General features: G+C 38.8%; 1 protein-coding gene and 1 long non-coding RNA gene across 3 annotated transcripts; both read right to left on the bottom strand.

Moving 5' to 3' along the window:
- Positions 1-978: 978 nt before the first annotated feature.
- DNAJA2 (DnaJ heat shock protein family (Hsp40) member A2) lies at positions 979-10,767 on the bottom strand. The gene is made up of 9 exons (XM_015873972.1): positions 10,569-10,767; positions 8,121-8,180; positions 7,167-7,390; positions 5,885-5,965; positions 5,446-5,579; positions 3,650-3,846; positions 2,515-2,659; positions 2,272-2,399; positions 979-1,749 (listed from the first exon to the last, which is right to left on the bottom strand). The coding sequence occupies exons 1-9, from the start codon at positions 10,644-10,646 to the stop codon at positions 1,561-1,563; spliced, it is 1,236 nt and encodes a 411-aa protein (XP_015729458.1). The 5' UTR covers positions 10,647-10,767; the 3' UTR covers positions 979-1,560.
- A 5,610-nt stretch (positions 10,768-16,377) lies between these two features.
- LOC107319228 lies at positions 16,378-26,834 on the bottom strand. Of its 2 annotated transcripts, none has more exons than XR_001557693.2 (4): positions 26,603-26,834; positions 21,854-21,976; positions 20,150-20,325; positions 16,378-16,726 (listed from the first exon to the last, which is right to left on the bottom strand). It is a non-coding gene; the product is annotated as an uncharacterized LOC107319228 (long non-coding RNA). The 2 variants fall into 2 exon arrangements; XR_001557692.2 differs by lacking the exon at positions 26,603-26,834 and adding an exon at positions 23,923-24,396.
- Positions 26,835-27,739: the final 905 nt, after the last annotated feature.

Below are 27,739 nucleotides of genomic sequence, written 5' to 3'. Positions count from 1 at the left end.
AAACACTACAGCTTGATATGATGGACTTCTTGGTGAAGCACATCAGAAGGATCACTATGTAACTATGACTGAAGTTTGTTTTTTTAAGTGAAAACAAACAAAGCTTCACCAGATGACTTGCACAGTATAAATCAATACTGAAGTACCAGCCAAACAGTGTTTATTTTTGCTTCAGTTTAAAATCCACATTTAGCAATGCTCTTATGACATCACCTACCCAAGTACACAGAAAGCTTTGGAGCATCTCCCACCTCACTCACGGATAAGAAGTCAACAATTACCTGACAAGTTATTAAAGTCACACTCGAGATTTATAAAGAAAAGAATGTATTTCAACTTCTACTCAATGGGGGAGAGGAACTACACTATAACAAACTGGTGAACAGCAACTCATACACAGTTCTCTAACTGACAAAATAAGATAGCTCTACCTGGTAACTATTTAAGGTCTCTTTTTTTCGCCAATTAAGTGCATATAAAAAGGAATAGGACTGAAAGTGGGAAAATAAAAGGTCTTAATTGTTAGGGAAAAAAAAAACAACTGAAAAACTAATAAAATTGACAACATTTAGTATGTTTTGAGGTCAGAAATATTTGTCAAGTAAAATGCTAATCTCCATCTCTTTACAAACTGCATTAATGCAATTGCAAATTGCCAGGCATGTTTATTTATTTGTAAGACACTTAGCATGGGATTTAATCATCTTCATTGCAGATGTTTGTAACTTCTTGATGGCAGTCTAAAACCTTTGTACTTTCTCTAAAGAAAGGGGACATGGCTGTGGCCTTCCCCTACCTAAATAGCTGTACTGCTGCTCAAGAAAACATTTATACACAGCACACAGTTCTTAAACTGCAAGCTGGTCTTAAAGCAGCTTCAGCCTCCCTGTGCTTTTAAGTGTCCACCTCTCTATAGTCAGTTGGTACACAACATGGTCAGAACCACTGCAAAAGTAAAAGTTACAAGGCAGAAAGAAATATTATACACCAACTGCTTTTATTTATTTCAGAAACCGTTCACAAGATGGTAGAAAAAACTTACAACCACTTCTAATTTAGTCTTCCATTGTTCCCAGTCAGCTCTAAACCCATTATGTGCAAAGCCCATTTACCATGCATCTAGATGACAGATACAGGCTATGAAATTCTTTATTCTACTTGTAGCAGCTTATGCAGGTGCAGCCAAATACCAAGCCTCAGGACAAATTGTACACAAACTTTACAATGTAGAATTTGAATTTAAAATATGAAACTTAAAATCTACACAAAACTGGTAAAAATCAAGCACAGATACGAGGACAAACTTAAAACCCATGTGAAAAGGAGTCTCGTCTTCCTTTCAAGTGCTTTATTCTGCTACACAGTCAAAATGAAGATGTAAGCTTTGTGGTTAGTTTAAATTACACTCTGTAGATACTATAGACCAATTTAAAAGTTACACATACAGCAATAGATGTCCATTGGTTCATCTGGATTACTTATACAATCCAGTTGGATTGTTGAAAACAAGTCAGGCAAAATTTGAAAGAAAAATCCTTGTGCAACTTTTTAGACAAATGTTTACTGATGGGCACACTGTACCCCAGGTCCATGATGGCTGCTTTCTTCATCAGAACTATCATTATAAGCTTCACGTCTCTGGCCACCACCTGAACCACGAGTGGTATCAAATTCTTGAAGATCTACCTCTTCTGCATCACCAATTACATTAGGAAATTCTGGTCTAGCAGGCAGAAGATCTTCAAGTTCCTGCCCCGAAAAAAGAAGTGCATTCAGTACCGTATCTCCAACTTTATCTACATAAAGCGATGACTTTCCCCACAGCTTCATGACTCCTCCTCAGAGCAAGTTTGCTTTGGAAGCCTAAACTGGCATAAGCCCTGGAGTGCACAACTCATTTAAGAGTAACCAAAGTATCTGCATTAACTGGAAGACACATTAATAAGGAAAAAGCTCCACACATTATCAACTAATGTGCAACCAGTAAATATAGTTGCACTCTGAAGACTTATTACATGGTCACAGGAAGATTCTTCCTCCTGTTCCCATCTACTAAAAATCCACACAACTTTTAAAAACAGGTACCAGAAACCTATATTTCAATACATATTTCCAAATCATATGCTGCTATAAACAGTGTTAATAGAACAATTTATTCAAACTTAGGCATTGCAAAGCAAGAATTGGAGGCAAGAACGGGAAGCTAACACACAAGCACCTTGCATACACCGTCCAGTAGACTACCAAATTCATGCTTGAAAGACTACTTACTGAAAGCTTCTCTGGGCTAATCCAGTTATTTTCAGGAAACTGAACGTCAAATTTAATGTAAAGATCCCCCTTCTCAAAAGGATTGCGATACTGTGGCATTCCTTCACCTCTGACTACACGGACACAGCCTGTAACAGTAAGAAATAAGAAATGCTACTTTAGGAAAATCTTGCCCTACCCAATTCTCTAGCCAAGGTTCAGGTGAAAGCATGGTCAAAGGAGTCCTTATCTCCTCAAGCTTACCTGGTTCAATTACTTTTCCAGGAGGATATTTAACCACAATTTGACGCCCATCGAGGTGCTTAAATGTGAACTGGAATCCACACAGTGCTTCAACAAGTCCTATCTTGTGCGTCATATGCAAATCATTCCCATCCCTTTGGAACACCTGAAAAACAGAAACAGGAGGTATCTTTTCTAGTACTACAACCATATCCTCACAAAACTAATTATTTAGAGCTTATTTCTGTTCCTAAAACTTCATGTCAGACCTACCAACATACTGTGGAAGTCTGTGCATTACAAACATGTCATACAAGATAATACAAACCACACAACATCCCAAAGCATTAGGTTCAAATTACATAAAAGGTAGCCCATAAAGCAGCCGTGTTCCCCAAGACCTTTCACAAAAATTAGGCTATAAACAAAAATTTCAGGACTGTTTGACACTACTTCCTCTACACCATGCTACAGAAATCACATTTTGGTTTCTCAACATTTATTGTAGCTGCTCCCATCTCCTTCAGCTAGTTAGCTATGGGGCAAGGTTTCGATCAATTAGTCCGCAGCCATCTTAAGAGATCTTTCAGCCACAGCACTTTGGATTTTTCACCAGAATACACACGAGTTTGTCTGCTGGTAGGCTGCCAAAAGCATTACTTCTTCCACCTCCTTTCCTACTTCAAAGGAGATTTTAAGAACATAAAATCTCGACTATCAGTCTAGTTCTTCTCAGTAGGACACAGGGTTTCAGTATTTTTCAGAATAGTTAATGCTGTAAAACCAAATAGTTAATGCTGTAAAACCATTATAAGACTGAGATAGAAATGATATCTACCATATGGATTGTCATGCTGGTACGTGCATTTGTTTTGTATGCATACAGTGTTCTCCCTTATCAAAAAGAAACCAAGAATCAAGTAACTGTGATGCTGGGTTTCACGCAGTATTACAGAAGAAGAATAAGGCTATACATAAGCCTTGACAAAATAGCAGTCCACAGCATTGAAAAGCTTACGAATTACCAGATACTTAAAGCTGGTAATAACTTAGGTGCAACTACATGAGTTACTTCAAACCGAGCAGCCATTTACATCACTAAAATATTAAAAGATTATATTTTAAATGCAATTTAATATAAACTCAAAAGTATTACCTCATTCTCCTTTTCTTGGAGTAAGAGGACAATATCGCCTGGTTCCACACCTGGAGCTTGATCTGCTTCTCCACTGAATGTAATTCTTTGCCCATGTTTCATGCCTTTGTCTACATGGACTTCAAGTATTTTTACCTCTTTGATCACCTTTTTCCCTTCACATTTTTTACAGCGGTCTTTTTCATTAATTACTTCACCTAAAGACACAAGTTTTGAGTTCAGAGATTTACACATAATTGTACACCATTCTGAAAGGGGAAACAAGCTGTTTTAAAGTAAGTTGAATAACATACACAACAGAACCAGTCATTTAGATGTTGCTTTACGCATTTTGACAAGGAGAAAGCCAGGCTCTACTTACTGTACTTAGGAGATGGGAAAGAATGAACAAAAAGGTAACACAAAGATACATATATCTTTTTGTATATAAATATGCAAGTTTCCAAGCTGCCTTTTCAGGAATCTTTAAAAGAAGATTTTGGACAAGGAAGACAAAACAAAAGATGAGGTTTGCAGCTTGCATTGCTCCTTAGGTCCAAATTGAACTCCGGTATCCTTACCATTCAATTTCTCTTTAAAATAAATTTAAAAATAAAAAAACACCGATTTTTAAGTTCTTTGCTAAAATGCAAGATAATCATTATAAACGAGGAGTAAACCTAAAACCAAACATAAGCATCCACTCTCTCTTAAAAGTTACAGTACTAATTTCAAACTACTAAACTGAATTTTGGAAACTTAGTTCTGTTCTGTTAACATCAGTGAAAGGAGGATTACTGAGGGAGTCCCATTTTGCAGTATTTTACCACAGCTCTGAAGTATCATATAAATATAGTCAGCAAAACTTGAGATTTACATACATTGAAGAGAAGACAGCTGGTCAAACTGGCTTCATACAAGACAGAAATTATCTAAAATAGCCTGGCACATAAGATTCCACTTCTATACTGCTCTGACAGTGAATAGTTTTTCACACTGTTTGTCACCTCTAGCAACACAAGTACATCCTCCAGCAAACTGAAGGATAATTATACAGAACAGCTTAAATTCTCTGTTCTACCCAGCTGAAATGATGTACTCGAATGGTGAAAACAAGATGTTCAGAAATATCATTTGTAAAATATTTCAATGAAATACAGCCCTTTGTAATTTCAGGTATTGTCATAAACAAAGCTATCTAAAAGGCTGCATCACTGCTCTGCAAATTGCCTAACATTCAGAAAGAATTCACACAAAGCACATATCGCATGACGGTCAAACAACCAATTCAGCAAAGGGTATCTTAGTAATTTTTTTTTTTTTTTTTTTAAGTCCAACTTCAGTTTTAACATAAAGCTGTTCTTAGAGAATAAGACTGCAAAATTAAATAAATAAAGGCTTTTAACCCTCCTCCCCTCTCCCCCCCAGATGTTGGTCTTTTTAATAGAAGAGTAAAAGCAACAAGTAAAATTCACATCTAAGTCTTTAAAAAACAAAATAAACAGAAACCACCACCACCACCAAGTAACACACACAAAAAAAAACAAACACCAGAATTAATCCCCATTACTCAAGTTTCCAGGTTGTTTTCTGCACTCCAGACATACAATGGTGTTGCTGCTCTAATTAAAATGACTTCTCCACACTGGGACCAGACACCTAACTGACCACACGAGGGAAAAGCTCTCCTAGATGAGATGCCTTTCACTGTATGACAGAAGCTATGCAGCAGTTCTTCCAAACACACAAGATAAATATTTACATATTTTTATTGCATATTTATAAGCGCACTGAGGAATACAGAAGAGCCGGCCTACCTTCTCCATTGCAGTCAGAGCATACAGACTGCATCTGCTGAACCATTCCAGGAGCCAGCTGTCTGATCATGATACGTACACCTCTACCCCGACAAGCATTACATTTCTGAACAGCTCCAGCCTTCCCTCCTTGACTAGAATAGAAAGCACCAGTTGCATTAAAACCAAGCCTTTCAGAAACATATGACAGAATATTTACAGCAGTAGGTTAACATGCCTGACTGCACTGCCAATGAGTCAGGTGTCCCTACTGGCAAACACAAACACACATACAAACCCCAGTTAGTTCAAAGCCCATGAAATTACAATTAAACTATTTTCCAGTCTGAGTGAAGACCCCAGTAAGTTAAATACCGATGAAGATCTGACACAGAAAATGCTTCATTATATCATATATCAACAAAGCAACTAGAGAATTCAGAAGCAGAAACAAACTCACCCATTACATGCGCTACAAAGGACATTCTTGCTAAGTTGTAGTTTAGTTGTCTTTCCATTATATAAATCTTCTAAAGAGACTCTGCAAAATAAAGCGTTTTCTCCAGTGTTATCATTTAACAGTATCTGTTCTCCACATAATTAAGATATCTGCCTAGGACAAGTAATAGAAAAACAGTTCTTCATAATGACTAAATCTGCTGTTAAAACAAGATATTTTTAAAAAGCACCACATTGGCTTTCACAAGGAATCATTAAGAATTGTTCCATACATATGAATACATAGACACAGCCCTGAACACCACTTAAGAGAAAAGCTATGATGTAACTGGCAGAAACAAAAACAAATTAGTCAGGCTTCTCCATAGGAAGCAAGCAAACATAGCATGTTATGTTTCATTACAGTCACATCTGATATTTTAGTTTTCTTTTCCGAAGAGGTTCTACCAAGCAAGTGAGAAGCCCTCCTCTCTCTAGATCATCTTCGAGGTATTTATTGCATACATACACAAGAATATATACTTACTGCTGTACTTTCCATTGGAAAACAGAGGATACTGGGGGAGAGGAGGCATAAAGAAGGACTAACAAGTCCCAAGGCTATATGGTTCTTTACATTTGTTCATTTTTAGACACCCTTGAATACACAAGCAAATTCTAATAACCTTTGTAAAGTGAGAGAAGTTGATTAACCCCAAGTTCACATTACTGGACAGAATTTTCAACGTCAAGAATATTAAACTAGAAAAGGTTGCCCAGCATTAGCACATACAAACAAAAACAAAACTAAAGAAAATTAGTAACACAGCATACACTACTAGCTGCTAAACTAAGTAAGCAAACAGAAGCAACCAGACTCTGCATGGTTTGCCAACCATAGAAAAGATGCAGCCTTAAAGGAAGTTTGAACAAAGCTGCCTAACATTAGTACCTCTGCTTTCCTAAGAGTCCAGCTATTATGCAATACTTGTTTATTTAATGCAATTTCACATTAGAACTTCCAAGCATAACTCAGAAGCAAAACCAAGAAAAAAACATCAACTAAGGCTTAGTTGCAGGTTAGTAGTCAGACAAATCAAAGTATCAGATAACCTACATAATTAACTATTTATTGAAAATAAGATAACTGCCTTCTGGACCATACATGACACATACAGGTCTGAAAAGGAGGTGCAAACTGCATAACCTCACCTGAGGAGCACACCAAAATTTAAGCTAGCAGAGAAGAATACTGATAAGAAAAACTTGAAAATGTATATTAATTTCAGCAATAAGATACTTACTTGAGAGGATGCATCATATCTTCACCTCTTCTTCTACCATTACGACTTCTACTCTGACCACCCATGAAATTGAATAATCCACCACCAAAGATGTGGGAGAAAATATCGTCCATTCCACTGCTTCCACCACTACCTTCTCGAAGGCCCTGTTCTCCATATCTATCATATAACTCACGTTTCTCTGGATTTGACAATACTTCATAGGCAAAGCTTATTTCTTTGAACTAGAAGAAGGACAGAATCACATCAGTGCATGATAATTTGTAACTAAGGGAGAATTTTGCTACAGTTCCCTGCCCAGCATGAACACCCTAGGATGATAGTACACAACATAACCTTTTCCACCCCTCCTTTCTACTAAGAGAGGAAGGCAGACTTAGACATAGTTGTATTACATCTTACTTTATACTAAAACATGATATTTTATCGCAGATATCCATTGACTTGCTTTTTGGGCCTAGCACAAGACAATCTTACTAACACGTAAAAAATGCACATTATTGCAGTAGCCAACAGGCAAAAACAAGTTACATACATGACAGAGATTGTCAGACTTGTCAGGCACTTAAAAAGTTGCTCAATTGTTCTCCTGTTTTAAAATGCACTTTAACTTGTCAGTCCACAAAACATCATCTTCTCATAGTCATCCCTGTTCACTTGTAAGAAAACATGAGAATTCCTGATGGGGATAATCAATTGAGTCAACTTAATTAACTTTTTTTTTTTTATTTGCTGTGAGTACAATATATCTGATCCAAATTTCTCATATATGCAATATGTTTTATGCTGCAGTTTCAAGTCCCTCCACAAATACTTGGTTCCCTCTCATAGTTCTTACTGATTTTGAATAATCTTCAACACCAAACCCCCCAACAGTACCATTGAGACCCTTAGATGCTATTGAAACAGCAAACTACAGGAGTTTAAATGAAAAAATATAAAAGCAAGTCTTACTTTGTCACCAGCATTTGGATTCTTATCAGGATGGTACTCCTTGGCCAGCTTTCTATAAGCCTGGTTGAAAGAAATATAAAATTAGTTCCAATTTTAGGTCATCTGTACTTTTCTGAGAAACTCAAGTAGTCTTCCAGGAAGAAAGAAAATCCTAACAAAAAATGAGAAAATGAATGTTTTGAAATCAGTCATGCATCAATGGCGCACATAATTCTGATTTGACTACATCACCTCAATCACAGCAAGACATTAACAACAAAATGGCTGCCTCAGCTTCTCATCCAACTCTATCAGTCACTATTCCAAGAAAAATCATTTTATTTTTTTTTCCTTTACCTACCAACAATGAAACATCCAATCTCGTGCTGAACTAAGTATGAGTTCCATGTGCAGAACAATCACCACTTCATTGTTCCAAAACTGCAGACAGAACTGGTCACAAAGCATTTTAAATATGTTTTTTTTTTGACCAGTGCTTTGGTTCTCAGGACCATAACCTTTTCTTTAGCAGTACTCCATCACCTTTGTTCCTACCTTGGAGGATCAAAGCAAGTAACAAGACTTTCTACTATGTGAGTGTTTGACCATAACATCTCCCTCACCCCACCTCAACTCTTCTCAATATTCCCATTATTGTTAACAGAAATGACTCAAGTGACATCTGAGTAGAGCTGAGCATCTAAATTCTGTCTTTGGAATCACAGCTCTAAGAGAGCTTTACATCTGGTAACATTCCTTTTCTTTATCTGAAGTTACCAGCCTTTACTGATTATCTTTAAGTACTCTGAGCTTAAAAAATTTAATAAAACGAAGCAGAACATTGATATCAGAAGCAAAATTTACTACAATACACTAAGAGTAAAGAGCAAAAGTCACAGGGCTCATAGTACAAATTACCCATCAATAACAAGGCTTAACCTTCCACAAACTTGAACATTCTGTAATAAAAACATTTTTTCCTTATAATTTAAGCACTAAAATAATGAAAAAATTAAAACTGAAAAATCTACATATCATCTTATCACCTAGAAAGGATTTTGCGTGGTGGTGGTTAAAGGGAAAAGCTCATGTCTTCTGTAGCAGCGCAGCAGCTTAGAGCAATTCTTAGGATCACGGCCCCAGAGCAAGCAACCTCTTTTTAATTAAAGAGAAACAGATCCAGAATCAAGGCTACACAATCACCTACAATAGCATTAATATAGGTTAGTTTAACTAACCATTGGTTAAAGGCTGTTTTCCTCCTGCTTCTTGGTGAAGCCATCATCCATTTCTCTGCACCTGCTTTTCTCTGCTTTCATATCTGATATTTTAATATCTGATTAATGAAGCATCCATGTGACCTCTCAGTGAGGATAAGAGGGACAAACTGAGTGCTACAGGCAGTTGGAACATTCCATGACAAGTGTAACATATAGCAACGAATACAAAGGTCACCGAGTAAAAGAATGTTGGAAGTTCTTCATTCATATGGGAGAGAAAACACCCTTAAGAGACCTTAGTAAGGCAAAAAATAGCGCCTGATGGTGCTCACCAGCCTCCTACCGCCTTCCACTAACACTATTTCAACACTGCTACTGCCTATCCCTGCACAAATTCAGCCACCATGTGCATGCCGGGTAACGTGGTTGTTCATGGCAGCACCACCCAGCAGCGGAAGCAGGTCACTGCTAGTAAACTTGCCTGTTAATTTTCCTCCCTCCCATACAAACGGTGGTAAATTTCTCCTTTTTTTTTTTTTTTTATGGGGGAGGGGGGGGGAAATGGTTCATACGCTCCGTACCGAAATGCCTGTGGTACGTTGTTATACCGATGACCTGACCCCAAGTTTCCTCCTCACCTCTTTATTCCCTCGCTTTGATGCTCCCCGCCCGGCAGGGACCGAACTCCATCAAACCGAAACCCCGCCGTGCCCACACGTGGGGCAGACAATGGGGCGGCCGCAGCCCTGCGCCGCTTCACGCCGAACCCCTCCCGTGGAGCCCCCGCCCATCGCGAGCCGCGCTAAGGCGCGTACAGCTGCAGGAGGCGGAGGCCGCCCACGGCCATCGCGGAGATCTCAGATCGCCGGGCCGGGCGGCGGTGTGTGTGTGGTACGGCCCGGCTCCCCCGCCGCTCGAGGCCGGCCCGAGGCCTACCCGGCTCCGCTGCCGCCCTCAGGCGAAGTGCGGCCGGCCCCTCGGCGCGGCCTGCGCGCTCCCGCCGTGCCGAGGCGGCACCGGGCGCCTCTCCCTTCCCGCCCGCAAACTCAGGCCTCGCGGTCAGACCCTGCGCGGCCCCGTCGCCTCCGGGCAGCGCCTCCCCACCCCCCCAGGCCCGTCCCGTCCCTCTCGCCTCCCACCGTCCCTCACCCGCCGCCCCGCGGGGCCCCGTCCGGCTCCCGGCCCGCCCCCGCCCCGCAGCGCTACCGCCCGCCATCCCCGGGCGCCGGCCGCCGCTCCTCCGCCGCACCTTCTTGAGCTCGTTATCGGAGGCCCCGGGCGGCACGCCCAGGATGTCGTACAGCTTCGTGTCGGCCACGTTCGCCATGGCGGCAGCGGGCGGCAGTCGCGGGCCGGAGAAAGGCCGAGGGGCGGCGAGGGCGAGACCGGGAGCAGGACGAACGCCGCTGCGACGTCACGCGCAGACGCCGCTGCGTCACCGCGCCGCGACGCGGGAGAAGCCCGCCCCGCTTCGGCCTGAGGGGCTGAGGCCACGCCCCAGCGGAACAGCTCGGGATACTGACACAGCGCCACCGCGGGGCTGTAGGGGGCGATGGGCGCTGTGTGCTCTGTGCTCTGTGATGGGCGCTGGGCGCTGTGTGCTGTGGAGCTCGAGCTGCTGCTCGTGGTGGCCGCGCGCCGTGGGCGGGAAGGGGCGAGCGGAGCTGTGGAACGTTCCGTGTGGAAACTGAGGCTGCGGCGTTCCCCGGGTCACAGAATCACAGAATGACCCGGGTTGGAAGGGACCTCAAGGATCATGTAGTTCCAACCCCCCGCCTGTCAGGGCCACCAAACATACACATTTACTAGATCAGGTTGCCCAGGGCCCCGTCCAACCTGGCCTTGAACACCACCAAGGACTGTGGTTACTGTACACAAAGATCCCCACAGCTGGCTGTGCCTTGCTCCTGAAGCACAGAGCGCCTCATGCTGTCAGACCTCAGACATCAACCGGTTTTTCTTCAGGGTGTATGACCGAGGCTTCGGTGGTTATAAATAACACGGGCACCCATCTGCTCGCTGTTTTTCATGTTTTGCTCTGCTTATGGGATCTTAAATAAAGCACTAGTTGCTATGCTAGGCCTGAAGTGGTGCAGAGAAGTGAGTTGTGCTGAGGCCATGGCAAGGCATTGCTTATAGGCAGCAAATAAAACTCCTACTTGTGCCTAATTAGAACCTCAGCCCTCAGGCCTGGTCAGGACTGTATTTCCTTCAGCCTTTCCTCACACTGTTGTGGTCATCAGCCCTTCTTCAGGCAGCGGCTGCTGGAAGACTCTGGAACCTGGGGCAGGTGCTTGGCAGAGGGAAGGATGCGGCCAGTTCTCTGCAGTGCCCCCCACAGCCATACCTGGAGCGTCTGGGATGAGGTGAGTGGTGCTGGGACCTGAGGACAGTCTGAGGAGCTGATTAGAGACTTGGCCGGTATGAAAGTGCAGAAAAGGTACTTTGAAATGATTCATGTATTTAAGGTGCAGGAATTTGAATAGGCCTTTTGCCTGAGGGGAGCAGATCGAAGCACTTCAAGGCTTCTTTCCTCATTATTTGGAGAGCGACTTCGTCTCTTCGCCTCAGCTTGTGACTGCAATGGCTGCGTTGGGAAGAGCCATCTGCTGGTGGTTTCGCTGCTCATTAGGCTGATATTTACAGAGCCCTGAATTCCATCGCTGTGTTTACGAAGCCTGGCATAATCTGGCTTAGTACGTCATGGTAATACTTGCTGTGGTATTGTAGGTGTGGCAGTCAAAGACTTCAAAGGAAAATGGAGATTAGTATTGGAGAGAGAAAAGCAGTGTTAGGGAAGAAAACAGCTACCGGGACAACCACCACATGGACTGTAATTATCATCTGGCTCAGAGATGTAGAGATGAAGAAAGAAAAAAAAACTCATTGGGAGAGATAAGTCTCTTCAGTATTTTAGAGTCTGTCTGCACAGCCTTCAGTAATTCTACGGTTTAACATATGCAGCTGGCACTAGTAAGGCTTCAGTGTTCAGCTTACCTGTGTCTTGCACTACTTGAATTCATTTTTTATTTTGGCAAGGCTGCATTTAGACTTGTCAGCCACTCTACAAACTGTCTGGCACACATACCTGCCCTGGTGATTTTGCACTGCACTCACTGATTCATGTGCTTCTAGAAATTACTTTTTTTTTTTTTGTCATACAGCATTTTATTAGAGGGCAATCAGGTAGGAAGGGAAGTTATGAGAGTGCAAGGAAGCACTTTGCAGATCTGGAGCAAAACATAATCAGCATGACTGCTACCAACAGTATTTAAAATGCCGTGGAGTAATATGCATTTGTGTCTTTGCATTTAAAAACAAAGCAAAATGTCAGCAGCTGGAGATCAGAAGAGCGAACAGCTCAACCCAGCAGGTGCTGTGCTTCTACCAACAGCTCATGAGTTGTATTGACAGAACCTGTTAGGCACATAGCTGAAATGTTGTCCCTCACTTCTTTTTGTCAGCACTTGTGTATTGTCTTTGTTCTCTTTGGTGTGGCTGTTCTTTTCTGTTTGTTTATTTCAATTCCTTTATCATTCTCCTCCTCCACTTGGCTTGTTCGCTTAGTTTGTAACGTTAGGTAAATTCACACAATGTGATGAAAAGACAGAATGTTAAAACTGTAGCAGTTGCTGTATGAGGTTTTGCTTTAAATAGTCTGCACCATTCTCAGCACTACAACGTATTGCTCTGGCTTTACACAGGCTCTAAAAGGGGTCATTCACACTTGGTTTGTATTTCAGGTCCTTATGCATTCTTTATATGGAACAAGTTGAATTTCTTTGGTTGAAGCATTTTATAATGCTTTAGAAATCAAATAAGAATTGTTTATGTTTATTAGAGAGATCAGCCTTACCTTAATGTTAAAGAAAATTGTCACCCCCCCCTCCCCTAACAATTTATCAAGATATTTTGTGCATTTAACGTAGTCTTTTTGTCTTTCTTCCTAGTCACTTGAGTATATAAGTAGGCATTATTGACTTCTGTTTAAAGACTAGTACTATACAATCAAATTTAAATAATAATAGTGACTTGTTCTGTTTAAGTACTCCTGAAGAAAAATGCAGTCATACACTGAAAACTATGGAGCCTACTTGACCTTTTCTTTAAATATATTTTTTATTTCAGATCTGATCTGATTAGGCAGTTGGTATATTATGCACCTTGTCTCATTTCTACACATTTTCAAGAACATAAGTTGAAACTTCCAGATAATGTTCTTTCTAAGATCCAGTAACTGTGGATCTCTTTATTATTTCTTCATTATTGTTTAAATTCCTGAACAATTTCCAGCTTTCTTCTTGATCTAGTAACAGATCTCAGTGTTGCTCGAAACTGGGCCAGGCAGGACATTTAAAATAAGATTTGTATTTGGAAAAAGTACTTCCATTTATTAGAACGTATTTTGCGTGTAACAGCTGAGATGTGAGTGAGGCCCTCGACATAATGAGAGTTGGCCTTGCCAATTATTGTTATTTTTAATTATGCTATCTGATATGTGTTTTACACTTGCACTCACTGTTTTTATATAATATTCATTTTTGTTTTGTTTTTTTTTCCCAGTATGCAGCAGTCCCTGTGCTATTCAACACACAATGAACACCTGAACTGTAAGTATGTGATCTTTCAGTCTTACTAACAATAACTCACACCACAGAGAGTTAAAGACATTCTTAAGATAAAAGCTGCATTTTGTAATACATATGCAGCATTTTCACAGCTGTTATATCTTCATACTTAAAATTTGGATGTAACTAAAGTTGGCATGTTCTTGAACTATGTACTTTGAACAATCTGGCCTATTATATCCTGTTTTCTATAATACATGCAGGCATTTTCTGTGAAGAAAAAGACATTATTGGTTATTAGTTTGTTGTGTTGCCTCTATTTAATGGAGGGCAATTTTTAAACAGCTTTGTTTCAAAGGAGGTTTTACGAGAATATTTTCTTCTAAGGTAAGTGTGAAGACACTATTACAATACCTCTGCATCTGCTTATATTTCACCTAAATTGTATTATAACTGTTGTAAAATATGCTAGGCCCTCTCACGATGTTTACATCAGGTATACACGATGAAACCAATGCTGGAGTAAAGTGGCATGCTATGTAATATGGAACAGATTGTACAAAGGCTGAAGCTAGAACAAGAGATAAAGCATTGGAGTAGATAACTGGAGACAAAAATCATTTAACATTTATTATTATTATATGGCTTCTGGGCAAAAGCAGTTGAATAGTGCACTGAGGACTTTACATTGCCTGGTCAGAGTGATTATTATTACAGGGTTTTTGAAGGAAAGAGGGGGTGGGCAAGTAGGTACATGGAAAATGGAAGTACTTACATAGGCAGGGGAAGCAAGGGAGAATGGAAATCAAGGGATGAAGAAATACATAGACTTAAGAATGCTTTAGCAAAAAACCTGTTATATACATCTTCTTGAGGTATAAAGCTGCCTCTGAATGTGTGCATCTACAAGAGTATTTTCTCTTTAGAAGAAAGGAGGCAGAAAAGAGTCAGCAAGCTCAATATTTTGAGGCTAGGACATACACAGAAAACGATGAAAACATTTTGTAGAAGACAGATATTTATAGCCTTTTTTATTCTACAGGGGGAAAAGAACCAACAGAACTCACAAAACCTGCTAATTAGTCCACCAATAATATATCAGTAGCTGTCTTAAAAAAGAAACCAGTCCAGCTTTTCCCAGAATCTTGTCCTTCGACAAGATAAACACGTTCCTAAAAGCTGTTTCTGAGTTCCAGCATAATGATGGCTTGTGACTACTTCCTCTGTGCTTATACCTCCTGCTTATAATTAACCTTACTACAGCCAATAATCATAGTATTGCTAAATACATTATGTTATAGTCAGTTTTTAGGAAATGCATAAGGAATCTGTAAAAACCTGTAGGATATCAGCTCTTTATAGGTATTTTTCATTGCACATGCTCGCATTCTATTTCAGATAAAACCGCTTACATTAAATACTTCACTGCAGTTATTTCTGTGAGTGCAAAGACTGCAAAACAGAATAATACCTCACCTTTCTTTATTAAAATATGTGTATTTCCTTTTTTTTTAATTATTTTTATAGAAAAAATGTTAACATTATCAGTTTGTTATTTTGTAGTAATTTTATATACAAGATAGTTCTTTACTTAGAGAAAATCAGAGAATCATCACATTATAAGCTTTCTGGAATTAAACAATATTACAACTCAGAAGAGTATTTCTTGACCCATTTATGAATGTTATTTCAAAATTGTGCAGGAAAGGGCAACTCCATTTTCATACAAAGACTGTGTGAGTTTAACAATCCACACGTTTCTGTGACATTGTTTTTATTCTAACAATTACTTCATAATGCTTTAGTCTTGCTCCAGTTGAAGTTAATCTGTTTTACTGTTGATTTCAACAGAAGCAAAAGTCTGGAACTTCACCAAATGCCTGTCTAAGCTTTGCCATTTTGAAACATATTTAAATAACAAGCTAAAGTGTGAATAGCTTTATCTGTCATGAAGTTAATAATGTGGACAATATGTGAAACCATGAGATATCTGCCTCTCTCTCAACTACCAACAGAATCCCCAGCCTTTGGAAACAATACGTGAGTTATCAAAGGGAAACAGTAAAACTGCCTTATGGGTCCTCTCTGGCATTAAAAAACTAAGTAGCTATTTGTTACCTTTGTACTTTGAGGAAAACATGGGGAAAAAAAACAACAACTGTGAGTTGGTCTGTATCCCCTTTCACTTGAACAATTACTAATTTATGACTTCATATTAAAGATTTGTTAAATGGGGAGGTAAGGCAACAGAAACTTTTTCTATGTTATTTAAAGACTCTGTTGTTGTTTATTCTAAAGAAGAAAGGAGCACATACAAAATCAAATTGGTTTGGGGAAACAATAGCAATATTTCACTTTTTCAGATTTAGAAGTCTTTGTTTCTCTCGGCTCTCATGGAAGCAGTCAACCCAGCATAAAAATAATTATTGTGGTTCATCTTGGATAACTTCACACAAAATTCTGAACTTCTAAACTGATTATTTCTATCAGTAAAATAATGAAGCCCCATAAAACAAGGTAGAGTGGAAAAAAATAGTTCTTTTAAATTGGGCATTGATTATTTGTGAACAGAGCTGAAGTATGTAGCTCAAGTAACTTTTCCTTTGCTGTATCACTTTCACCAGCAAGCTGGTGAAATTTAAAGTATTAAATTATAGCACTTCTCCAAATCTATTTTTTAACTAATATATGCACTGACGATTTGGGATGCTGCTGCTCTTTCCAGAATTGAGTTCAGTTACATTAAGGTTGTGAAGTTCCTTACTGTTTTTTTCCTCATAATTCTTGTCACCTTCTATGACAGGAATTAATTTTCTTGTGTCTATATTGTTGTAATTCTCTGGAGAGAGAGCAGAAATACGAGGAATAATCAGACCACGTGTGTTGTGAGCACTCCTGGGTTTTTTTCCTTCCAGCAGCTGTTTCAGGGCCTTCTGCCAGCCTGCCACGAGAGGGAGCTTTTGCTTGTTAAATAATTTTGCTCTCTCCTGTACGGACCTGCAATGCGCCCTTACTTAAGCTCTTCTACAAAATAGAGTAATAAGAAGAACAAAATATATTAATTTATCATCTGAAATTGTCTTTTAGTTATTAAATAAATACCAGGAGGTTGAATTATTTCCACAGTAACTTGAAAACATCTTCTTTGTGACATAAAATACTTGATTTACCATCAATTAAATTGGGAATCATTTTAGTGGTTGTAGTAAGCTCTGTGGGACTTCTGTGAATTCAGTGAGGGTTGAGATTTGATCATAATGTGCTCCATACAGTCTGGTCAGACAATACAATTCTTCCAATTTGGAGTTGTTGGAAAAAAAAATAAAAAAAAGACAAGAAGAAATAGTGTCATGCTCTCCAAGAAAGGAAAATAATACAGTTTGAAACCTATAGATAATAACTGAAAGGGAGGGGAGAGGGAAAAAGAGCTTTGTAAATGGCAGACATAATTGAGACCAAAGGCTGAGTGACTTGCTATGCATTTTGCAGTAAAAGGAAGTTAAGGTAAGAGTTGTGTCATATTTCCCCTGCCAAAGCTATTTTCCTGTACCATTTAGTGCCAACCATCCCTAAAGAGAAGTTCACAAATACAGCTGGAACTGGTAACACCCTACATTGTCATTTACTACGGACCACAGCACAGTGTATGAAAAGATTTATTCACTTCCTGATCCATCACCAAGGAAACAGGAAGAAAAAGAGAAAACGTTACTTTCTTTTTCAATAAGCTGTGTGAAAACAGAGCTAAGGCTTATGGGCTGATCTGATTTTCACTTCAGAATTCTTGGTGACATGTCTTTGTCAGGTGTTAGATTCTGTACAGAAAAAGCATAGACTTCTGCAGACTGGCTCCTTAACTATGTTCACAGAACAGTGAGGAAGATCTTGTTTAGCCTGCCTGTGGGAACACAGGGTATACACTGCTAAGCATCTGTCATGTCATTAAGCTTTATAAGTTTGTCTTATTATTTGGGAAAAAGTAGCTGAAAGCTTGAGGCTTTTAATTCATTCAGTTCCACTAGTTTAAACCAGAAACAATCACAATTAATCAAACAAGCTGATTTTGCTCAGTCAATAGAATTACAGTGCATGGATTTGGCACACTGACAATTAACTGAGCAGCTGGCCTACATTGAGTACATTGATAATCTCAGAAATAAGGTGCCCCGGTGGAGGTAAGGTCTCATAACGATAAATATGCTGCTTCCAGATGGTGAAGTGAGTAATGAGCCCAGATGCCCTCCAGCATTGCTTCAGCTCACAAACATTCTACCCTCAGCACTGCCTTTTCCTGTCAAGTGCAGAAACCTCTGGACAATAACAGCCAAGTGCTCCCGACAGGAAGCATCTCAGCTAATGATGTATGACAAAGGGGTATAGACTAGCACTGCCATAACATGTAGGAGAAGGAGAGTTCATTGCCAGTTCTGAGCTGATAGCGAGGGCAAAGAGCCTAGCTACAGCACAGCATCAAAATGAGCTAAATCAAATAATAGTTTCCTCTTCCTACTGGCGAAAGTGGTGTCAGAAGAAGGATGATATGACTAAAAGACATCAATAGAGGAAGGAGTCATCCATTAGAAAATGATGTAATAATCCTCAGGAAAGAAAATATGCTATGTTAGTCCTGAGAGACAAGGTATAAAACAGAAGTGATTACATAAATGTGAAAAAGTGTATTTGTAAATATTTGCATAGTCTTACAAAGTTGCAGGGCATATTACACCTTTTTTTTTTTCTTTTTTTTTTTTTTCCCCTTTTCTTTTTCCACCTCTTCTAGTTAACCAGCCAAGCCTTACTTTTCTTTTAGCTAGCTCAATATGAAATACTCATTTGAACTGAATACTGAATAACTAGTCTGACTTCTGCTTACAAATTAGACTGATGAGAGTCTCTGTCTCTGGAGCGGATGCACAAATGGATTAGCCAACTGTTCCAAGCAGAGGATGGTAATTAGGATCGCAGACTACTTCTTAACTGAGAAAACTTACGGATTTCTGATGGGTGACAATCCTGCATATGGCAGGGATTGGAACTAGGTAATTTTAAGGTCCCTTCCACCCCAAACCATTCTGTAATTCTTTGATTTCTAAATTTGGAGTAAAAAGCTATCCCATAAGGTTATGTTGTCCTAAAGAGATACAAAACTGCAACAAACTGATTTTTATTTTCTCAAATACAATTGTAAACCTAGTGTCTACTGCTATCCTGGAAAGTAAAATGGCCTGTGCCCTGAGATTCCCACCAATTCTACCCCCGTATGAAATTTATGTATTAGAACAGTAGGGAAATGATTATTGTTACTGAAGTAGTTTAAGATCTCTTATGCAGTCAGCTTCACATCATTCTCACCTCAGCCCAGTATAACCATACATAGTAATAGCAGGATTTATTATGTATATCTATTTTGTGTTGTTTTATTCCAAATTTTCTTTCTAATAAAAATGGATTTAATAATTTGGATGTTATAACCTATGCACAGCTGGCAAACTAATACTATCACTGTTCAGATTAAAATTGCACTAGTGGTAGTAACAGGAAAGGCTGAGCTTTTGTGCCTTGCTTCAGTAAGTGAGAAGGATTCAGCAGCTAAATGATAGTTGCACTCTTGATTTCAAAGACTGACCAGTCTCATTTCTCTGATAAAGCAGATTTCTAGGTTAGGGATAGGTATGTATATTGTATATACATATTTGTAAGCAAAAATTGTCACTTACAGAACTTATTGACATTTATTGGTGAAATCTTTGAATATTGTAATGGATCAGGCAATTAGTTATTTTTCCTGTTTTGTGCATTAAGAGCATGAGAAAAAGAAGCCATCTTCATATTCTTTGTGAAGATTGTACAGAAAGTCCTTGTAGAAAAAAGGAACTCTGTGAATATCTCCTGTTCCTAATTCCACTACTCTGAGCACTTGCTTATGCTTGCTCCTTTTCCTAGATATTGAGAATACACATACATCAAAGCCTGCCCTCTTGGCTGTTTCAAGAAAAATGAATCAATTTCATCTATGTGTCCTTAAAACACTCAACTCAGAACTGACCTGTTGTTTCCAACAGGTCAATGAAAAAAGTTGATAAAAAGATTATCAGCTAGATTTTTTAATTTTTTTTTTTTGTGCCAGCTATTCCCAATCTTGGTGTTGAATGTTAGCTGTAAACTCAAGTATTTTTATGCTGTAAATTTTGGGCAAGTAAAGTGTGCATATCTGAAAAATCATGAGTTTGTGACTTGAATCCAAAACCAAAAAGAAAATTACCTTCTTTTATGTTGTGTAGCTGAAGAAATCAAAAGGTAGACGATGGGAGGCTGTGCATCACAGGAAGTGGTAGTGAGCAGCAGGACCAGGTATACAGCTATGCAAGGGGCAGCCCTCATCCTTCTGCTTTGTCCTCTGTTGCTGTGCTTCTAGTACTGATTTTTTGCCTGCACTGGCTAAAAAAAACAAAAACAAAATACACAGTGGAGTGGTTTGCTGTATATCTACTTTGAAAGCAAAAAGTCAGTGCATGAATGCATTAGATAGTATGTGCAAATGATCAAATTCAACATCCATCACAATAAAAAATGATGGAAGTATTTTAAATGTGTGGTATATTTCATAGTATGCAATTCTTCACATAAATCCAAACCATAATTTTCCATGAAGTTTTATATATAAAACTTTCCATATATATATATATTTATGTATATATATTTTTATTTTTTAATAATGTTATATTTTATATTTTTATATAATAAAAAAATTCCATAAAGTTTTTATATATAATATAAACAGCTAGTGTTAGCCCAATACGTATTAAGAAATTAGGTAAAACTTGATGTAACTGAAAGCAGCTCATTAGTTAGCTGATCCCTCAAACTCACATCTTGTTAGTCTGATCAGTGGGTAAATGGCAGAAGCCTTATGGGCATTTCTTGCGTGTAGGTACCCTAGAGGTTTGGGGTCCTTGGTGAGCAGGAAAAGTAAGATTGTTCAAGGATATTTTTCCTTTCTCCCCTCTCTCTCAAAATAAATACAAGTATATAAACTAGGAGGCATTATTGAGTCTAGTATTTATGAAGAAAAAAACCAAAACTTGAATTTCATATAAAAATATGTATAATTGTGTACATGTTGTGTATGTAGCATGCAGACTCCTGGATTGAACTAATAGCCATCCTATTCACTTTGAGTTTATAAGTATCAGAGACTATGATGGATATTTACTTTTTCCCTGAGTGTCATATTTTCCTCTTAAATACTATGCAATAACCTTTCTTCCAATGTTTGCTTTATATGCCAAGGCAAAATTGATCCCTGAGTGAAAAGTTGACACAAGAGTTACCTGCCTCTTAAATTCTATGTAAACTCCACCTGGTGCATGGGATTTGTGCCGGTATTTTGTGAAGAGTTGAACTTCACCCTTAAGACCTGGCTGAGGTGTTGTTAGCTTGAAATCGCTGGATTACTTCTGAGGAGCGATGCTTCTGAGTTAGAGATGAATCAAGCTTGAAATTTTGTTACTCTGTTTGAAATTTTGAATAGCTGTTGTAAACAGTAATACTTATTTTCTCATTGTTACAGTAATTTGTTCTCCACATCCATTGCTTCCCATTTTCTTTTTTCCCTCCTACATCCCAACATACCATTTGATATGATGCCTATAAAAGGAGAATAACAAAACTCCCGTAGCATGTGTGCCCTTAAAAGCTGAATCCGAATACATAAAAAATGGGAATTTAATTAAAGCTTGAAACTGAAAGTTTCATAATACTTTTCAAAGCACTTAAGTTGTTAAATTTTTAACTTGTACTCTCATCTGTTGTCAGTCAAATGTGCCTGATGTACTTAGCTGTTAGTAATAAGTTCCATAGCTGAACTGTCACATGTTCTTGTGAAAGTAGGTGAATTCTCAACTGTACAAGGAGCTTCTTGATTCCCATTTGTGCTTCTATAGTGAAAAAATGTGATAAAATTTACCTCTGCTGCTGTCCTTGCTTTTCTTTACTGGGGTGGATGTTTTTGTCTTCATTTTTGTTTTATTTCTTGTCCAGGAGAATTATTTCAATCCACAACTGTAGTAGTGTTAATTCCAGATAATATCTGTAATAAAGTAGTGGTTTAATTTACTTAAAATCCAAGATGCACAATAGCAATCTGTTGTGCTGCTCTTATTTGCTGCTGAAAAATTGTGACTTATCCTTTTAAAAACTAGTCTTATATATAATGTTACAGAGGAGAAATCATAGCTGGAATGCTCTTATCTTGAATCCTCAACAAGCATACAAAAATAGCAATTTGTTCTTGCTGCATTCAAAAATCAACATAAACACTGGGAGGACAGAAGGAGAATATTTTCCTTATGTTTTGTCTTCCCTGTAAACCTCAGGAAACTGAGGTGACAAAAGTGAACCGTATCTAAAATAGAATGCAGGGCACTGAGAATTGGGAAAGAGTACAGAGTGCATATAGTAGATTTGCAGGCCAGAAATTCAACAAGGACTGTTCTTTCACAAATTTAGGTCTGTGCCTGTATATGTCAGCTCTTTTGGATGCCTTGTATATCATTATAAACATAAACACCCTCAATTTCGTAAAAGTTGTAATACCAGTAATGGTTATTGCTTTGATAAATTTGGACAAATGTGCAAGTATGAATATTTGCAAAAAGCTATTTGAGAACAGTACCCAAATTCATGGTTCTGATGATGTTTTTACAATGTTAATTCAAGGCTGTACTATCTGATCTAACATTATCTAAAATACAGCCTTGCTGTCATTTTTCTTCAACATCATTTCAGAGTAACATCATTACTTCCTTTCTGACCTTTGTCTATTGTTTGGCTCCTCGATAACATCCTGGAAGGCAAAGTAGCTGATATTTCTCTACTTCTGACTTAGAAGTGTTCCTTTGATGTTTGAGGATGGCTTCTTTCTGTGAACTCTCACAGTGGCATGGGGACACCAACACAGCCCTTGCAGTTTTAGATCCTGAACGTTCTTCTCTCCTCTGCACACTTACCTGACTTGCATTGCTTAGTTACTAGTCTCAGTTTGTCAAATTGCCCACTTAGAGTTGCAGGTCAGGAACAAAACAGATAATTCAGACCAGAGCTGAATGTACAAGTGGAATTATAGGAGAAATGGGGATAGTACCCATCAGCAATTTGCCTGCCGTGACAATGTTACTGCATTCATTATAGTGCTAAACATATCTGCTGATCTGATCACTGAAACACCAAAGTGAAGTATTATGAGAAAGAAGAAGTCAGCCTCTCTGTTTTCAATAATAATAAAAATGCACAAGCTGCATTAGTAGTTTGCATCTCTGTCATTTTAAGGCTGTATGACAGCACAGGACAAGAGTTAGAGCTATGAATGAAATATAGTCATGCCTTACAAACCTCTGCTGTACTGATACATTTTTCTATATACTAAAGGTAATCCTTATTTGTATAAATATTAGTGGTGCTTTGAGTTAAACCTTGAATTGATGGCTCCATGGGAATAGCAAAATCTGATCGTGTAGTGCTCCTTCCATTTTAGTGGAGATTAAACAACAACAAATGACTTATACTGAAATCTTCCTGGAGGGTTGTGTCATCCAACCTGAGATACCAGGAGATAAACATTACACTTACTTTCTACAATCTTTATTTTCTGTCTGTTTCACACCTGAATACGTGTCCTAGAGAAGAAGAACAGCTTGACCCAAAATCTGTGAAGCATTATTTTCTGTAGTTGCCTCAGCTGCTAGGTCAGCTGGGAAGGATGAGCCAGGCCAGCCTGTAAGCTCACTGTGTGCTGAGAGCCAGCCCTGTATTTTCACTGTGTACTTTTGAGTAGCTTTTTCCTGCCTAGTTGCAGATAATGGCTTTTCCTAACTTTCTGCCCCTACCTGAACCTTAATAGCTGACACATTCTCCCTGGGTCTGTCTGCTTTAGATCTTCAAAGCATGCTTGTCCAACTTCCTATAAATCCTAGAACCTCTTTAACTTGAATGAAGCAGGTAGGGAAGGGGCATTAGTATTTCTGATAAACTGCTTACTGTCATATGCTTTGTCAGTTCAGTTTCCTTTTTCTCATCTTGGTATTGTTGGTAGCTTATGTGTAAATAATGCCAAAACAAGAAAAAAAAGAAAACAGAAGAAAAGTGAAGAAAACAAGCCCTATTTCTATTTAAGATATCACATACAAGTAGGTTGCTTTGAAAGTAATGCCTCCTGTTTCTCTCTGTGGAAACAAAGAGGCCTATAAAACTATTTGATGGAACAAATTCTCAGCTGCAAAACACAGCCCTTCAACACGGCCTCTACAATTGGTATCCATCTCCACCAGTGATGAACAAGAGCAGCATGCTTTTAACAATTTGCACCATCAGAGGTGACACACTGTTGCCACTGCTGAAACACATGAGCCACCACCTGATCATTCTCACATCCACTGTTTGGTCCCCGTAAATGGTCTACAAGTGTCAACCATCATCAGTGGGTGCAGTTTTCTCCTGCACGGAGGAATTCAGTCACACCCTTTTGCCTCATACATGCTTCAATGACCATTCTGTCAGACTGCTTCTCTGCTGCCATCTGTCACACAGCAACGTGTCATGGAATATTGGTGGGAAGGTTCAGCCTCTACAGCCACAGCACCACCATCTGCCTCTGATATTGTGGGCCAGCATAATAAAATAGGAGGCGTTATTTTCTGAGCAACCGCAAGGCTTCAGTGTTGTTAGTTTCAATACGTTTTTCTCCCCAGTGAATAACCTGGTCAGATACATTATACACTGCCTAAACAGAAGGCAACATTCTCATGTCTAAAGCCTATATTTGAAGGTGGAATAAAGGAGCGTGAGACTGCTTTGTTTGGTCTGGGTTATGCAGAACTAGAATTTTCTAACAATAGGTTTGGGAAATTTTATGGTCTTAACTATAATATTGGTAAAATTTGGGTATTATCGGTAAAATTTGCTCACAATCTCTCTTAGAAAATCATAGCTTGTGGTTCTTTAATCCAGTATTGTTTAGACAATAGTTTAATTTATGTTAGTTTACTTACAGAAAATGCTGAATCATATCTAATTGCCAATTCTTTTTGGGAAAAAAATTGCAGGGGGTTGATGGGGAGGCAGATGATGCCCAACCTTCATTTCACTGAACTACTTATATAGCATCTACAAAGGGAAAATCTACAGAGCTTAGAATTTCCACTGTATTCCTCTTCCCCCATGAAAGGAAAACACATGCGCAGGCTTTTGAGTTTTCTCTCCTGTTCTGGATAAGCAACAACAGAACTTGGAGTCTTTCATCTTTCTTTTTGTCAAATCTGCTTTCATAGCTACAAATATAAATGAAATCTTTGTTTCCATTTTATCTAATTTTCTGCTCAGTTTCCATCAAAGCATTCTTGGAGGCCTTAAATAATCCATTACTATGATGCTTTTTTCTTGAAATGTTGTGGGTTTTGTTTCATCAGGGAATGGATATGTTTGGTTCAGTGCTGTAACCTATAAATTGCCACCTTGATGTAACTATTACCTTCTACCTAAAAAAAAATGACTGCTCACTCTGTATTCTGTCCATCTTTTCCTGCCTCATCGTGGAACAGCTCCCAGATGGTGGTGTACTCAGACAGCCTCATATTCCAGGCTTGTTCTAGTCAGACTGCCCTGCACCCAAGCAAGTGCATAGCTGGGAACAGCATGAGCAGTGCTGTGCTGAGTGCTATTGTACAGGGGCACCTATGAGGAGGCAATTACACCAGACTATCCAGTGAAAGCTTTTAGGGTGTTGTTTTGTAGGAAGATATTTCAGTTTGAAGTTAATGTTAGTGTAGAAATTGGCTGCACCTATAGTCACTGGGAGATATGGAGGAGAGAAGGGAGGAAGAAGACTGAAATGGCAAAGACACCACTTAAAGTTCTGTAATCAGTTTCACATGTAGTAATTGTTAGGTACACTTAGTGGCCATCTAAATTTCCCCGGTGCTCACATATTCTACTTACTCTGACCTGAAAAAAAGCTAAACCTAAGCTGGAAAAAACAAGCAGAATTCATTAAGGCCCAGCTAAGTGGCTAAGTGAGGTACCTCCATTTAATACCAATGTAGTAATTAACCCCTGCTGTCATTCTCTGGGACCACTCTAATGATTATAGAGTTCTGTGGATTTAAATTGAGTTCACAGTATTTACAATGCTTTCTTTTCTTTCTTTATAGCACTGAAAAAAAAAACCACCAAAAAAAAAACAAAAAAAAACCACCAAAAACTGAATTCATTGTTTTTTCCCCAAAGTTCCCTCCCCCCCCTTTTTTTTCTCCTCCTAAAAGCAGGAAACAAAATTCACCTGGCTTTATTAGCCTTATCTGTTGAAGCTTTTCCTATTAATGTCATCTTCCTTTGTATCAAAAGTTTAATCCATTTTGTATCTACTTCTTTGTTTCCATTTTATTGTTGGAATTGGGAGGAGCTGTTCCCCAAACCAAACTGCACAAGCATGCTCTTAGCCAGGAAATAACAGCATAAGAGCAATTTGTTTATGAATGTTAATGCTAGAAAAACATAACCCAAATAATGAGCACCACCTACTGTGATGCAAAGGAAAGCATAGCAATGATAGCAGGGCAACAAAGTCCTAGGCTACAGCAAATGAAAATACACCCAAATCCAACAAACATAGACACAGAAACAAAGTTGGAAAAAAAACCTAAACCAAAGCAAAGCTACTTACCCCTAAGAACACTTCAAAAACACGTAGATCATCAGAGAAAACCTTCACCTCCACTGCTGACCCTTAAATGAGGTCTGGGGAGGGCTGCATCCTGGCTCTGCCTCTTCCAGTCACTCAGATACATTGCATGCACCTGAGCTCCTGTGGGTGGGCACTGCCTTCTCACCAGGTGCTCCATCACTGCTGTAAGCTGTGACTTAGCATTTCTGCTGCACCTGTTGATCTGCTGCCAATTCCTATAGCACAAACAATCTCAGTGTTAATAGTACCAGGCAACTTGATAATAGCTTTTTCTAATGTGCTACTTGTATTTTCAACTGTCAGTAGTTTTAGGTTTTTTTTTTTCCCTCTTTTTCTCTCTCTTGTATCTACGAAATACACCCCAGTTTCTTATATTTCAGGAACTGGGTAGGAGATGGAGTAGAGAGAGAGCATAAAAATGTAATATCTACTTAATAAGAGCCCCGCTAAAGATCTGTCTTAACATTGTTGCAAAATAAATAGATACATAAATAAAAATTACTACGTAGCTTCTTGTCATTTCAGTTGTTGACTATGTGCAGTTTTATGTTTTAAAGAGATCTTTTGTTATTTTTTTTTCCGCTGATGCCTATTTTTTTATTTTTTGCTTTTTTTTTCCCTTTAATTTGTAGACTTTACTTTTGTTAGACACTTGCTATGAACATCCTGCCTTGTATCCCTAGAGAGATGTTGTGGACAGGTTTTTTTTCTTATTTCATGAGATGGAGTAAAGGACAAGGATAGAGAGTAGTTCCATTGTCAACAATTCTAATGACTGCCAGTACTGTAGGGAAGGAGCAGAGCTGCCAGGCATTGGCAGTGTGTTTAGTTTGAGTTTGTTTTATTAGGTGAGTTAGCACTGATGTGAAGCTCTAATAAGTACGTAACAATTACATGCTGCATATAGATGTCACTGGACACAGGGCGCCATTTGAGAAGGAAGCACTCCCAGCTATTTTTAAAATGTTTTCTGTTGTAGCAGGCTAAAGAATGCAGCATTGTTGAAAGACAAACGTTTACCTGCGCTTGTGTGGATTTTTAGCACGTAGAACAAAGAACTTGGTATTTCATGTATTTTATACACCATTAGAACCATGAGTGATATGAATGTCTCTG

The sequence above is a fragment of the Coturnix japonica genome, chromosome 11 (genome assembly GCF_001577835.2).
Source record: "Coturnix japonica isolate 7356 chromosome 11, Coturnix japonica 2.1, whole genome shotgun sequence".
NCBI classification, from domain to species: Eukaryota; Metazoa; Chordata; class Aves; order Galliformes; family Phasianidae; genus Coturnix; species Coturnix japonica.
The sequence above is the reverse complement of the archived record's forward strand: the minus strand, read 5'-3'. Positions and strand labels throughout refer to the sequence as shown.